Here is a 14,773-nt window from a genome sequence, read left to right on the forward strand (position 1 = left end):
CGACGGGCAGTTGCAGCCGACCAATCAGCGGCGGCCGAGAGGAGTCCCTCCCCCGCCCCCCGCGTACCTCTTATCCAATGAGAAGAGAGAATTTAAAGCTCGCGAGCCGCAGGATGACTTCAGTACCACAGGAGCTGTCCAGGGCAGGGTGCAGGCGGACAGGTGGCGGCGGGACTCAGGTAACTTAACCCCGTATAAGTCGAGCTCCGTGCACACGGGTCAGGCTGGTTCAAGGTAGGGCCAGGGGGGCAGGATTTAACCAGATGAAAGATTAATGCCTCAATATTACTTTTCTCAGAGGGTATACCCTACCCTAGCATAGTTAGCCTTCTAACAAGCCCACAAACCTGGCCCCTATGGTACAGTAGATCAGTAGCCTATATTTTGATATAAATAGCAACTTTCTTGCACTTCCCATTGTGACAGGGGATACAATTACTCCTATGTCATAAATAGGTGGATCTCATTCTTCAATTGTACAGAGTTAAATCAGAACAAAACTTTGCACCAGATAAATGACCTTTTGTAAAAGTTATGAGATTTAAAAATGCAAAAAATGTAAAAACCACTATGTTGATTCACTTACTTACACTAACCGACTTCTTTAGCCACTTGGGAGTAGTAAAAAAAAAAGGCTACATAAACACAACATTGACACAATCAGCTAACTATAATTTCTTCAGGTGAGCATGCTGTGCAGTATTTGTTTTTACTTCACTTGAGAAGGACAAAATATCTGGCTCCTCTGCAACTAAAAGCTTCACTAGCTAGCCGACAACTTTGTCTGTGTTGTTTTTGTGCAGGGCAGGTAGCTGCAGTTGGTCGGAGATTGAATTAAAAACATTAAAGTAGCAACAGCTGTGAAACCAAAACAATCAACTGACAGACACTCAAAAATTCATAATAAAGATGAAAACATTTGTAAATGTGTCTGTATCTCACCATGTTTTTTTTTTATCTTCAAGATCTAAGTAGATGGATGCAAACTGTGTGGTCCATTCTGGAAATCAATTTTATTCCATGTTGGAATTTTTACTACAAAAAACACCATAAGTCTGTATGAAAATAAGCTTGAAGAAAACTGTAGTATTAGCACTGAGGAACATCAGCACCATACAACAGCTGTTATATGAGCTGCAACATTTCATTCATTGTCAAAAAATCTTGGCAAGTGACCCCAATTATGAGAACAAAAATATGAATCTGAGGTACATTAAGGACACAAATAAAAAAAAACATATGGAAATGGATTGATGAAGCACTGAAGAATCGTCAACAATATGGGATATGATGGCAAACGTCTTTTACATAAATACAGCATCATTAGCAGGGAGTTATGGATCTCTGTTCATATCTCAGAGTTCAAAGGGTGATGTCAGCGGGAACCGAGTCATTCGATGTGATGCAGACAGCAGGACATAATGAGGTGACATGCTGTATCCCACATGCAGTGTTTGTTCTGTATCCAAACTAAGATGTCAGGTACAGGATATAATGCAGCCGCTCCTGACTGAAAGAGTGTCCTGCAGGTCATTGAAGACAGTCCTTTTCATATTCTCATACAACGACCGCTTGCTCTGCTTCCTCGACCTTCACCATCTCCCCCTCCATCGCCACTTCCACTTGAGAGTTCACAACTTGCTGCCCGTCTACTTCAGTTGTGGTCACGTGCACCACTTGGATCTGTACCCCGGCCTGCTTCAATCTCTCCATGTCCTCCTCGCACATCTCCGCCACCCCGCCGTCCTCCACCACAACTGTCGCTGTCTCCTCCATCTCCATCATATCTACAGGCTCCACTGTGACGTGTTCCACCTGGATTCCATCATCCAGCAGGACAGTTTCAGCTCCTTCTATGCTCTGTGTTGCTATGGTGAGGGTGGCGGCGGCGGTGGCAGCAGAGTCAGTAATGACCAGTTCTTCACTTGGCTTGGTGTCCTCGATGGAGTGGATGTCTTTGAGGTGGGCTTTTAGCTCTTTCGGGTGGGTGAACCACATGTCGCACATGGTGCAGTGGTTGGGCTTGTCTCCTGTGTGGCTCACGAGATGGTCTTTGAACTGGTCCCAGCTGTTGAAGACACTGCTGCAGACCTGATGGAGGTGGCAGAGGAGAAAACTCTGGGTCATGGGAACATGTACATTGTAAATTATAAGAACGGAGTGGATCATCATTCTCATATCTACTAGATGATCAGAAGAGTTACCAATTCATTTTCATATATATATATATATATATATATATATATATATATATATATATATATATATATATATATATACATATATACATATATACATATATACATACATACATACATATATATATATATATATATATATATATATATATATATATATATATATATATATATATATATATATACACACAGCGGGGAAAATAAGTATTGAACACGTCAACATTTTTCTCAGAAAATATATTTCTAATAGAGCTATTGACATGAAATTTTCACCAGATGTCGGCATCAACCCAAGTAATGCACACATACAAAGAAATCCGAACATTAATGTCCATAAATTAAGTTATTTGTAATAAAGTGAAATGACACTTACACATGACACATGGTTATAGACATCTGGCGCATGGTCAACCCAACCAAATGTGATTTTTCCCATCTTTCTGCTAGGCACAAATCCTTTTCTAGAATTGATTATATCTTTGCTACTAAAAACGTCTTTTCTAACATTATAGATTGTTCTCTATTGCCTATGACTATTACAGATCATAAGGCGGTTTTCTGCACAGTAGCCATTGACAACATTCCAGCTCGTGCGGCCAGATGGCGGCTTAACACAACCTTATTGAAGCACGAGTCCTTTAGGAGACAATTTGAGGAAAAATGTACAGAATTTATACAGCTCAATAGGGGATCAGTGAGTGACCCTCGGATTCTCTGGGATGCCACAAAGGGATTTGTCCGGAATAATGTTATTTTATTTTCTTCCAATCAAAAAAAGGATAGTCTTCAGAAATTGCAGCAACTCGAATCTAAATATGCAGAGTTGGATCATATATTACAAAATAGTTATTTAGATAGCATAGCCATACAACGAGAGACAGTTAAAAAAGAAATAAATTCCTTAAATAGAGCTCAGTCAGAATTTCTTATGCACAGAGTAAGACAGAAATATTACTTTCATGGATCAAGACCTAGTCATCTGTTAGCTATGAAAATTCGATCTAGTGATCAGTTTGCTGATATTCCAACCATTAAATCTAAAGATGGGATGTTGGTAACAGAACCCAAGCAAATAAACTTGGTATTTCAATCATTTTATGCCGAACTCTATAAATCCGAAGTAGTGTATAATAAATCCACATGTGATGCTTTCCTTAATAATCTAGAACTACCCTGCTTGTCTGAAAAAGAAGCAAAGATACTGGCAGAACCTATATCATTAGAAGAATTAGAACAAGCTGTGAAAGAAATGCAGGTAGGAAAGTCACCGGGAATAGACGGGATACCTCCTGAATTTATCTTAACATTCTGGGATATTCTTGGTCCTTTACTTTTAGATATGATACATTATTCTATAGAAAAGAGCTCATTTTCTAAGAATATCAATATTGCTTTAATATCCCTATTATTGAAAAAAGACAAGGACCCAACGGAATGCAGCAATTATAGACCTCTTTCATTACTGAACAGTGATGTGAAGATATACGCCAAGGTACTTGCCCGCAGACTACAGGCTTATATGACTACACTTGTTCACTGCGATCAAACAGGTTTTATTAAATCCCGCCTGGCTAGTGACAATGTTAGACGACTACTACATATTGTGGATTCAGTGAAGAATAGTAACTCAGCAGTGTTGTCTCTGGATGCAATGAAAGCATTTGACCGCTTAGAGTGGTCCTACCTATGGTCTGCACTAGAGAAAATGGGAATAGGTGAGGGCTTTATATCAATGATTAAAGTATTGTATACTAATCCATCTGCAATGGTTCTGACAGGGAAAAATTGCTCGTCTTTATTTGATGTTTCCAGGTCATCAAGACAGGGCTGTCCACTGAGTCCACTTTTGTTTGCTCTGTCACTTGAGCCACTGGCCCAAGCAGTGCGCCAAGCAGATAATATCCGTCCAATCTCGATTCACGATACCCAACATTCTTTATCTTTATATGCTGACGATATATTATTGTTTTTGGAGGATATAACTAATTCCATCCCTCCATTGATTTCTATATTTGATTATTTTGGTAGTATATCTGGTTTTCAGATCAATTGGCAGAAATCAGCGCTGCTACCACTATCACCAAATAATGCTGGTGTACTGACCAATATACCTTTCCCATTACCGGTAGTCCAGCACTTCACATACCTTGGGATAGAAATATATGCTTCTCTCGAATCTATTGTAAAGAACAACTTCATGGGTGTCTTTAAGAAAATCACGTATGATTTGGACAGATGGAAGACTCTACCAAATTCATTGCAGGCTCGTATAGCTATTATCAAGATGAATGTGCTACCGAGAATTAATTTTGTAAGTTCTATGATACCGCTTGCTCCCCCAGCGGGAAGCTGGGAAAAATTACACAAAGATGTCAACAGATTTATCTGGAGGGGCAAGAGGCCTCGTCTGAAAACTCCAACCATCCAGCGAAATAGACGGGACGGAGGGTTGTCTTTGCCCAACTTTAAATTTTACTCTTGGGCTTTTACCCTTCGTTCACTTACTGTTTGGTTTAATCCCACAGCTAATAGCTCGTGGCGCCCATTAGAAGAAAATATAGTGCATCCTTGGTCTCTCAGAGATGTCCTTTTATCTAACTTACCAACCAAAATGTGCAAGTCAAAATTTGGCCCGATTATATTTCACTTGATTTCAACCTGGCGTTGTGTGGAAAAGCTATGTAACATTACAACACAATGGCATTCAAACACCCCAATTTTTAATAATTTTAATCTACGGATTGGGGGTAAACCCATCCAATTCCCACAATGGGGAGATCGGGGGATTCATCTCCTTAGTGATATCTATGATGGAAATGGCCTGTGCACATTTCAACATATTAAATCTAGTTTTAATTTACAGAACACATCTTTCTTTTTTTACTTACAGATTAGAGCTACACTTAAGGCACAAGGATTACCAAGTGATGCCAAGTTATTTGAACATCCCTTGACTGAGCTAATAGATAAATTAAAAACAAGGGGTGTAGTCTCTGCTATATATCAATATATTTTAAAGAAATCATATAAGCCTCTAAGTTTAGATGCAGTATGGGGTAGGGACATATCAGATTGGGATCCAAACTTTGACTGGAATGATGTATGGACTAACGTTATCTCATCTTCCAGGAATCCAGATCACCAAGCTATTCATTATCAATTTGTGCATAGAACTTATCTTACACCCTGCAAGCTCCACCGTATGAAGATCCTGGACAGCTCTTTATGTACTTTATGCTCACAGAATAAGCCAGGAACTTTCATACATATGGTCTGGGAATGCAAACCTGTCATCGAATTTTGGCAGCAGGTTGCAGCTGCATTGTCTTCTTTGACAGCTCAAAATATAACAGCAAACCCTCAAACACTTTTATTAAATAACTTTTCCACAATTAATTTATCACAGTGTCAAAAAAGAATATTACTTGCTGGCTTAACAGCAGCAAAAAAGATCATTGCAATGAGATGGAAACCACCGCACACGCTTAACATCTCTCATTGGTATTTGACTTTTCTTGATATTATTTATTTGGAAATATCTACAGCCCGAGTCAATAATGCAAAGCAACAAAATATCTCATCTTGGCACATGGCAGCAGATCAAATCAAATCCAGACTTGCAAGAAGTACTTAAAACGAACACCATGTATTGCAGCTTTCCCTGTCCAGTTCTTATTCTTATTAATCCTGCCTGAATTTTTGTTTATTTACGATTGTTTATTGAGTTATTTGTTTATCTCTAATCACTACTGTTATTCTTATTGTTTTCTTTCCGTTATGATTTCTGTCCATTAAATGGTTAAGGTCCGAAGGGTGGGTGGGGGGTATATGTAAGTATGTGTTGTAATGCTTATTTGACATAACTGTTGATGTCACTACTGCAAATGAAAAAGAAAATATAAAATATAAATAAAAAACATTTGATCACAAAAAAAAAAAGTGAAATGACACAGGGAATAAGTATTGAACACATGAAGAAAAGGAGGGGCAGAAAGGTATGGAAAGCCAAGAAAGCTGGAGTTTGTCAGTATTTAGAATGTAATCATGTCTCCTATCAGTGCAAAGTAGTATCTGCTGGTTTAGTCCTGATTGATGCCTTTTAAAAAGGTTTCTCACCACCAAGGTGTCCGACAATAAGAATTGCATGATGGGCAATGGCAAAGAGCTGTCTAAGAGCTGTCTAAAGACCTACACAACCAAAGATTTCAGACAGAAGAGTCACAATAATCAGAAGGGTTCCCTAACAGTCCAGGACCACTGGTGGAGACTAGAGCTTCAGAAAGACCTGGGATCAGCAGGTACAGTTGTTTCAGAGAAAACAATAAGTAACACACTCAACCGCCATGTCTTGCATGGTGTGTGTGCATGGAGGCCATGGCGGTTGAGTGTGTTACTTATTGTTTTCTCTGAAACAACTGTACCTGCTGATCCCAGGTCTGTCTGAAACTCTCCACCAGTGTCCTGGACTGTTAGGGAACCCTTCTGATTATTGTTTTGACTCTTGTTTTGCAATAGTAAGGTTGTGTAGGTCTTTAGACAGCTCTTAGACAGCTCTTTGCCATTGCCCACCATGCAATACTTCTTGTCTGACACCTTGGTGGTGAGAAACCTTTTTAAAAGGCATCAATCAGGACTAAACCAGCAGATATTACTTTGCACTGATAGGAGACAGGATTACATTCTAAATACTGACCAACTCCAGCTACTTTCTTGGTTTTCCATACCTTTCTGCCCCTCCTTTTCTTCATGTGTTCAATACTTATTCCCTGTGTCATTTCACTTAATTAAACATAACTTAATTTATGGACATTAATGTTCAGATTTCTTTGTATATGTGCATTACTTGGGTTGATGCCGACATCTGGTGAAAATTTCATGTCAATAGCTCTATTAGAAATATATTTTCTAAGAAAAATGTTGACGCGTTCAATACTTATTTTCCCCGCTGTATATATATATATACATACATATACACACACACACAAATACTATTGTTGGGAAACATGTGCACATGCATTGTCCAGCTTCAGTCGATACCAATACCTGTGAATTTCCACTATTCTTGATACTAATTCGATACCACGATTTAAAAAAAACAAAAACAAAAAAAAAAACAGAACCCATGCAGCCTACTTTTAAATTCACTACTTATTTTACTGTTTCAAACTGTCAAGTATCTGTGCTTCAACATCTTTTTGCACAGAATTTAATAGGGCTGCCCCCAAATAGTCGACCAAGCAAAAAACATTTGGAGCCCTGTCTTGTCAAAATTAAGTCAAAATCATGACTGAACTGTAGGCCTATATGAAAGGCTATAGGGCTTTTAATTTGAAGGGCCAGATACAGGAAGTCGTGACACTCACTCGTTGCTGTCAGTTTTTGTTGTTGTTTTTTTACACGGCACGGCAGGCCTCTCTCTCTTTTTTTTTTTTGGTCAAAAGCGACTTTTTCCGATGACGTTTCTGGGTTGGAGACTCTGACATGGAAGCACGTATCTCTGCTGTTTCAACCATCAGTGGGTGCTGCCGTGCCCGTCCCTGTCCCAAAGCGTGACAGTGTAACGGAGCAGATCACCGCTCCACGCCGCTGCCCCCCACCCCACCCGTTACACGGCCTCAGCACCAGACTGTATCAGTACCCACCTCATCTAGCGACTGTGTTTATTGGTGATAAACAAGCATACTGCCTGTAATAACTGTAAAACCCAACCGGCTTGTTGAATTTCGGACCCAACACGGCTGGACTCAAGAGCATTATCAAACCCGACCGCAGGCAAAAAAAAAAAAAGAGTGTGTGTGTGACCCCCGTCAGTTCCGCCAAGAACCGACACGGCTCGCCGAGGGATAAGTTGTATATTCAGTTCTTATGGTACCAGAAAAAAGCAGGTATCGATTTATTTTTTTGTGTTGGTATCGAATTGGTACCGGTAGTATCGGTTCTTGTGACAACCCTAGTATATACATGCAAAACGGATTTAGGCCATTGTTCATTTTTTTAAACTGTTGACAGACTGTAAGCTCCTGGACATTATATTAAGCACATATGCATCCAGTATATGAATATCTTCAATATCAAATTTTAAGCAAATGTTTGGCTAAGATGCTGGGGCAATTATGAGAAAAAAGCTTAGATTAAATCACGTGATTAAAGCAGATATCAGTGGAATGTTTTTGTTAATATAAGTCCTAAATAGTCCTATTTTCCGTCAGCAATCACTTACATGAAGTATTTCAGCCTAAACACGAGTCTCTCCGTCACTCTGCTCTGCTGTAACCCGAGGAGAAAATTTTCCTTGTGGGATACAAGTGTTATCCAATGAGGAGAGAGAACGGCATGAAGGGCTGTGTGTGCAGCCAAGGGATGCGCGTGAATGTGGTGACGTAGCACGAGGACCAATTGATGCCTGACAAGGGCGGGGGCTGCTAACTCATGGTGCGTTCAAAGAAACTCGTACTTTGTGTTTTTCCTTCCTGTGAAGTCATACCAGTTCGATCTGGTACGAGTTCACGGGTCGGAAGTTACGAGTGGCCGTTATAGGGAACTTTCACAGACAACAGGATGGTAAAAACACGAGCTACGGGTTACCTGGAACGCTACCAAGTCGTAGTTGTGACTTGAAGCTGTAACTTACGGTTTCAAAAGCCTGCCTTGAACGCAGCATTAGCCGAAACGGCCGTGAAGCTGATATCTGCTTTAAATGTGGTGCTGCTTTGATGCTGATTTGTTTATACTATGGCAGTAACTCTCAATTCTTTAGCACCATAATTTAAGGAACAGTATAAAAGCAAGTCAGTACGTAGTATTAGAACATTGAGCAAGTATTCTGACATAGCCTTTTCTGTTGATACTGCACTGGCAGAGGAGCGCTTGGCCATGATTCTGGACAAACTGTACCTGGCATTCATAGAGTTTCTTGCGTCCTTTCTTGGCTCCGGCCCCATTCTGACAGGCTGCCATATGGCACTTCAGAGTGCTGTTCCTTGCAAATCGCTCATGGCAATCTGGACACTCGTAAGGTTTTTCACCTAAACAAGATCAGAAAAATAGACGCGTGTCTCAGTATCAAGGAATGTCACGTCACGTCTGCAGTCGGTATTTACGTATATTAATCTCTCAATCTCACCTGTGTGCTTCCGCAAGTGCTCCTTAAAGTGGCCGAAGTGGTCAAAGTGCTTCTTACAGTATTCACAAATATGCACTTTCTTTTGGGGCTTCTGGTTTCGAGACAACTCCTCCACATCAAAATGAAACGTGCTGATGTGCTGCTTCAGGGCACCTTCCCGTGTGTAGGCTCTACCACAGTGGTTGCAGACATGTGGCTTTTCCAGTGAGCCCAAGTGTGTTTTCAGGTGCTGCTTTAGGTGGTAGTACAGCTTGAAGGTGCGGTCACACTTGTTGCAGCGAAACATGTTGTCCACTTGGGAAATCTGGACCTCTACGATCTCGACATTCTCCAGCACCTTGGAGGCAGTCACCGTTTCCTCCTGATACACGACCTCCTGTTAGGTACAAACACAGGAATAACAAGCTTTTGGGTTAATCCTTTCATAGCAATCCATAGTATACCAATTAATGAACTAGAGGAACATGAAGTCCGACTGTGATTGGAAATATAATAGTACCTACCTCTTCTATTCCTCCCTTCTTGATCACCTGTAGCGTAGGTTCGCCTTGCTGATATTTGCTTGTTATGTCAGCAAGAAGAGCCAAAGCAGAGTCATCAGACGCTGCTTGAGCATTCTTTGCTGCGTCAACCACTTCCTCCAAGCCCGACTCCTCCACTTCAATGGCCCCTTCCCCTATCACCTCAATCTCCACCTGGAAAACACTGAAAATATTCAGTTCTGACACTTAAATGTAAAGGTCAGTTGTGTTCACTTCATACAGCAGACAGCAAGAATGAATGAATTTTAGTGGCAGAAACATAGAGGTGGCCTCTGAAATTTCAACCAGTTGTAATATCTAGCACTTTGCAAGAAATTATACTGACCTGCTCTCCTTCCACTGAGGGGAGGGTTTCTGTAATCACATTAGATGTCTCAGCAATCTTCCTCTTTTTACCTTTGCTCTTTGGCACCACTGAGGCATTCTCATTTATCCTACAAAACGAAATAGGCTCTTCTTGAGATCAGTCAATCTTTCTACTTGGGAATCTCAGAACAAACTTTTGCTAGGTTGAAAAACACATCACCCGTACATTTTGTAAATTACATGAACTAAACTCTGAGAGTGGCACATATAACTTTTTAAGCAGCATTTGGTGACAAACATTAGTGTGTGCTCACTTGTTATTAAGTGCCTTGATGGCTTCCTGCATCTGTAGATACTCAGCAGCCTTCCAGACATCGTAGGCCTCCTCTTCTCCAGCTACAGCTAATGTGGCTGTGTACGTAAACTCCATCAGTTGGCTAAAAGCTGTGTTGCTCACTCCTGTTGAAATATTACAGAGCAGTGGTAAGTAAAAGCTGAGTAACAAAGAAGGAAAAATAAACCTAATGATTGGATCTTAAAAAACATTGATACTAATATATGAAACCACACTGTGATTTGTTGTCAAAGATTTACAATGTTTGTGAAGACTAACGCATTTTTGTTTTACTACATACACATTAAGATGTTTATATGTTAGCATTTAGCAGAAGCAACAGTGGAGCAAGGTGGTAGAACATAACATCAGCATAAGAATTCAGACATGTTTTAAGATAAACAGATAAATCAGTCATGATAAAATATCAGCCAGTGTGAGCTTATTGTGGATACACTGGTATCAGTGAAGAAATGCAAAGGTAGGTTTGAGGTCAGTTAGACAGTGTCGCCCTTACATAGTTTGTCTACCAGGGGGCAGTAATGTGTCGATTTTCCAACTGTAAAAAGAGGGTTCGGCTTAACAATAAAAATAACAAGCTCTCCAAAGCATTTATATTGCATTGCCTGATAAACACTGAAATCTATATTGGTTCCAGGAGAGCATTTTCTGTTGACAAAATTATGCTCTGAGTTATTAACTTAATGTCTTCTTCAATTGTTTTTGTATAAGAAGATATTTTAGTGTTATTGTATCTGCTCTACAGGGGAATATTGCTGTTTCTTTTAAAGAATTAAACTGGAGAACATATGACCTTCTATCTCCACGAGTGGCTCTTGGGTAAAATCCTGGAAGAACTTGTGGAAAAACTGGCTGCATGCTGCCAACACTGCTTTATGGGCTCTGAACTGATGTCCTGCAAGAGATAAGAAAGATGGAGATGAGTGTTGCTTAGGAACTTCATGAAGACATCATAAACATTACCTACAATGTCCGTCTACTTACCGTCCACAATTAAAGTTATGTCTGTGAACTGGTCCAGCTGCCGTTGTTCATTGAGTTTGTCCATCATGACTTTGTAATGTGCTGGGTACTCATTGCCTCCATCCACCTCCACTTCGACTTCGACTTCAGCCGCCATTATTTACCTGTTCGTCCCCTGCAGGGAACACTGGAAAATGGATATAGAAGTCTTCATGTTATTAAACAATGTTTTGCAAGACGGTACGGTCTGGGTGGACCTCAAAATGACCAAGATGACACAGTTAATGTTGACAACTGCTGCACCTTGATACATTTTCCCATCATGCATTTGCACAAGTCTTTATCACAGTTCCTATTCTCTCAGATAACACATTTTTGCCAACAGTAGGTAACCCTTAAAGACAATTATTACAAAAGCAGACAGAGGAAAATCAGAAGACTCAACTGACTTTTACACATGTACTATTTATAATTAACTAAATTAACCACATTGAATCACTGCTTATCTGAATCCCTTGCATTAAAGCCTAATATCGGAAGTGCTCTCTAATAGAGGAAGACTACCACTACAGCGGGGGCTCTAAGATGAGAAAGGCTTGATAAGGCAACAACATTGCACAGAACGAGGAAGTCAAGGCGAGGGCCCAATATGACCACACCATTAACCTGGTTAGACAAACCTCAACCCAAACAATAATATCGCTGATAAATTAAACAGAGTGAATCACAATCCACAACACAAAGAAATAGGACTAAAACTCAGCCCATGATGTGACACATGGAGCTCATTCAGGTAACAGCGCTGCTAGCCCGGCTCGATGTTAGCTTAACTAGCAAACATGACCGCGCAGAGCAAAACAAACCTTTATACATACCCGACAAATCCATGTAACCACGGTTTTGACTTACCAGGACAAGATATAACCCTGTAATCATTTTGATAGCGGAAAACGGAGGAAATAAACATGTTATAACCCCAAATATGTACAGGTAACGGGCCTCTTAGCACGCTCGCCATTTCGCGTTTGACAATCAACATTACGTCATCAAACCGCGCATTAAAATACACTTTTCCCACACAGATTTCCCGATTAAAGCCACCGTGGGTCAAAGTAGGCAATACAAACCGTCGGTATGCACACCTTGAGTTAGGTTACGTTGCTTCAGAAAGTTGTCCTACGATTATATTTCGGTCGACGCATGTAGCGGTGTACTAGACTCGTAGCTCCAAAGAGGGCGGTCGTTCAAGTCACTAGCCTCAGATTCCCAGAAGCCTTTGCGAAGCCAAGGACGCTGAGGAGCGTTGCTTAGTGACAGCATATGGGTTTACATGTAGTGATGACGAACTGCTCCGAGAGCGGCATACGAGCACTGTATTCACTTCACACCACCATCTCCAGCTATTTCGTAAGTAGGCCTAGTAAACACAATATCAGCCTGTCCTCCGAATTTGCAGCATATGTTAAAGGGGAAACATTTTTATTTAGGCTACCTAAAGTAATGTAGGTCGTGCAATGACCAGTTAGCCTACTGATGGGCAGAGATGGAGGCAAAGCCCCCAATGGACAGATTTAAGTGACAAGGGTCGTTTTATGTCTCCTGATGGTCTTTTGTCACCTCTTGTTGTAGTTTTCCACCTCACTATATTTTTAAGTGATATTCTCTTTCATTTTGTAATGTTTTTGATTGCTTTTTTAGTCGCTGGAGGTCATATTTGCAGGTCTTCCTTTTGCATTTGATTTGGATCGTTTTGAGCCTTTTGTGGTTGTTTGAGTTACTTCCCAACAACAACAACAACAACAACAACAACAACAACAAAAGACAAGAGGTTTTGATCTCTTGGGCCCCCTTGGTCTGTGCCTAGTCGACCATTTGGGCTAATGCTTCCATGATTGTCATCGTAACCAAAGTAGAGGGAATCCTACGGTCAATTGAAATACAAGATGTTTCAAGAGAAAGTTTTGCATTCATGCACATGCAACATTCATGACTCGCCTTCACATGAGGTTGAGTAACAGAAACTGTTTTAGAAGTAGCTTGGATGAAAAAAGAAAAGTTTTAATTGCGCATCACACAATTAACATTAGGCTATGAAGTCTGTGGCATTTTTGAAAGTCCAGTGCCACCAAATCTGCAAGAAAAGTGTGAATTACAAAGAATTTTATTTGCTCATAAAGGTTGGTTAGTTAACTTGATTTGAGACTGACTGATATGTGTATTTATGGTCCATTCAGGACAGTGTGTCCTCACTTGTTATGGTGCCAGACACTGTAAATAAGTAACACTGGGGCACAGAATAAACTAGGGCACATGTTATTTTCTGTCATATCGGATGACTGACTACGCCAAAGTTATCACATTTCATTGGTGGTACCAGGTACCATAGCCTATAGCCTACACTGAAGCATGTTTCTACTGTGACTGCTACTTTTTTGCAGTGCTTCCCCATTTTGTTATATGTGCAATGTGAAATACTTCTTGTCATAAAATTCCCAAGAGAAACCCACATCACCACCTTAAAACACACTTCTACAGCACATGGCTTGAGTTTTCCTGATAGGAGAATCTTTGAAACAGGACAAGTGGCAGGAAATGAACTGTCCCAACTGTCTTCAAAACTGTCTCAAATACACTTTTGTGTTGTGAAGATACACTGGGGGTGGTCATAATGAAGAAGCACCTTTGCAAGCTAAACAAACAACACTGCAGAGCACTCTAAAAATCATCACAATATGCTCTGAACATACTTGGCAGGAGATGTATGTGTGCCCTTCCCCTTCACTTCTCACTGTAGTTTCAGACAATATCTTATAAACTGGAATAGTACTGACATGCTGCCCTAGTTAAAACTCTGCTAAGATTTGGCCTATGACCCTAGAAACCTGATAACAGTGCCTTAGCTGCTGTGAACTACGTGGCCTATATCTCTACAGACAGACAACTACACTCATCAATGCATGAACTATATCAATGCTGCTTCAACCTACAAGTATAGATAAAACTGTCACTTTAGAACTAACTGACTCCTCTCATGAAACATGTAGAAACAAGATCTAAAAAGTCCCTGAGGCTTGCGTTACTTGTTGAGTTGCCTTCTGTAGCTAATGGCATTTTATTTTTTCATGAAGCTACTGTATTTTGTGGTTTCATGACTTTTGCACGGCTGAGCTAAACTCCACGTTTAAAATTGTTTATACATGCTTTTGGCATTTACACATTTACTCATTTACTCATGTAAGATCTCTTGCATTCAATGATAAACAGCACAGCATTTGTCCTTTCCTTC

At 40.3% G+C, this 14,773-nt stretch overlaps 1 protein-coding gene across 2 annotated transcripts; it reads right to left on the reverse strand.

The window, feature by feature from the left end:
* Positions 1-1,029: 1,029 nt before the first annotated feature.
* znf131 (zinc finger protein 131) lies at positions 1,030-12,740 on the reverse strand. Of its 2 annotated transcripts, none has more exons than XM_083978855.1 (9): positions 12,630-12,740; positions 11,509-11,674; positions 11,318-11,419; positions 10,484-10,628; positions 10,189-10,297; positions 9,825-10,016; positions 9,322-9,697; positions 9,093-9,223; positions 1,030-2,091 (listed from the first exon to the last, which is right to left on the reverse strand). In XM_083978855.1, the coding sequence occupies exons 2-9, from the start codon at positions 11,642-11,644 to the stop codon at positions 1,558-1,560; spliced, it is 1,725 nt and encodes a 574-aa protein (XP_083834981.1). In that variant the 5' UTR covers positions 11,645-11,674; positions 12,630-12,740; the 3' UTR covers positions 1,030-1,557. The 2 variants fall into 2 exon arrangements, with proteins under 2 accessions (XP_083834981.1, XP_083834982.1); XM_083978856.1 differs by having other exon boundaries at positions 12,615-12,706.
* Between the last annotated feature and the right edge of the window lie 2,033 nt (positions 12,741-14,773).

This window comes from Trachurus trachurus (genome assembly GCF_905171665.1).
Source record: "Trachurus trachurus genome assembly, chromosome: 9".
In the NCBI taxonomy this organism is placed as follows: domain Eukaryota; kingdom Metazoa; phylum Chordata; class Actinopteri; order Carangiformes; family Carangidae; genus Trachurus; species Trachurus trachurus.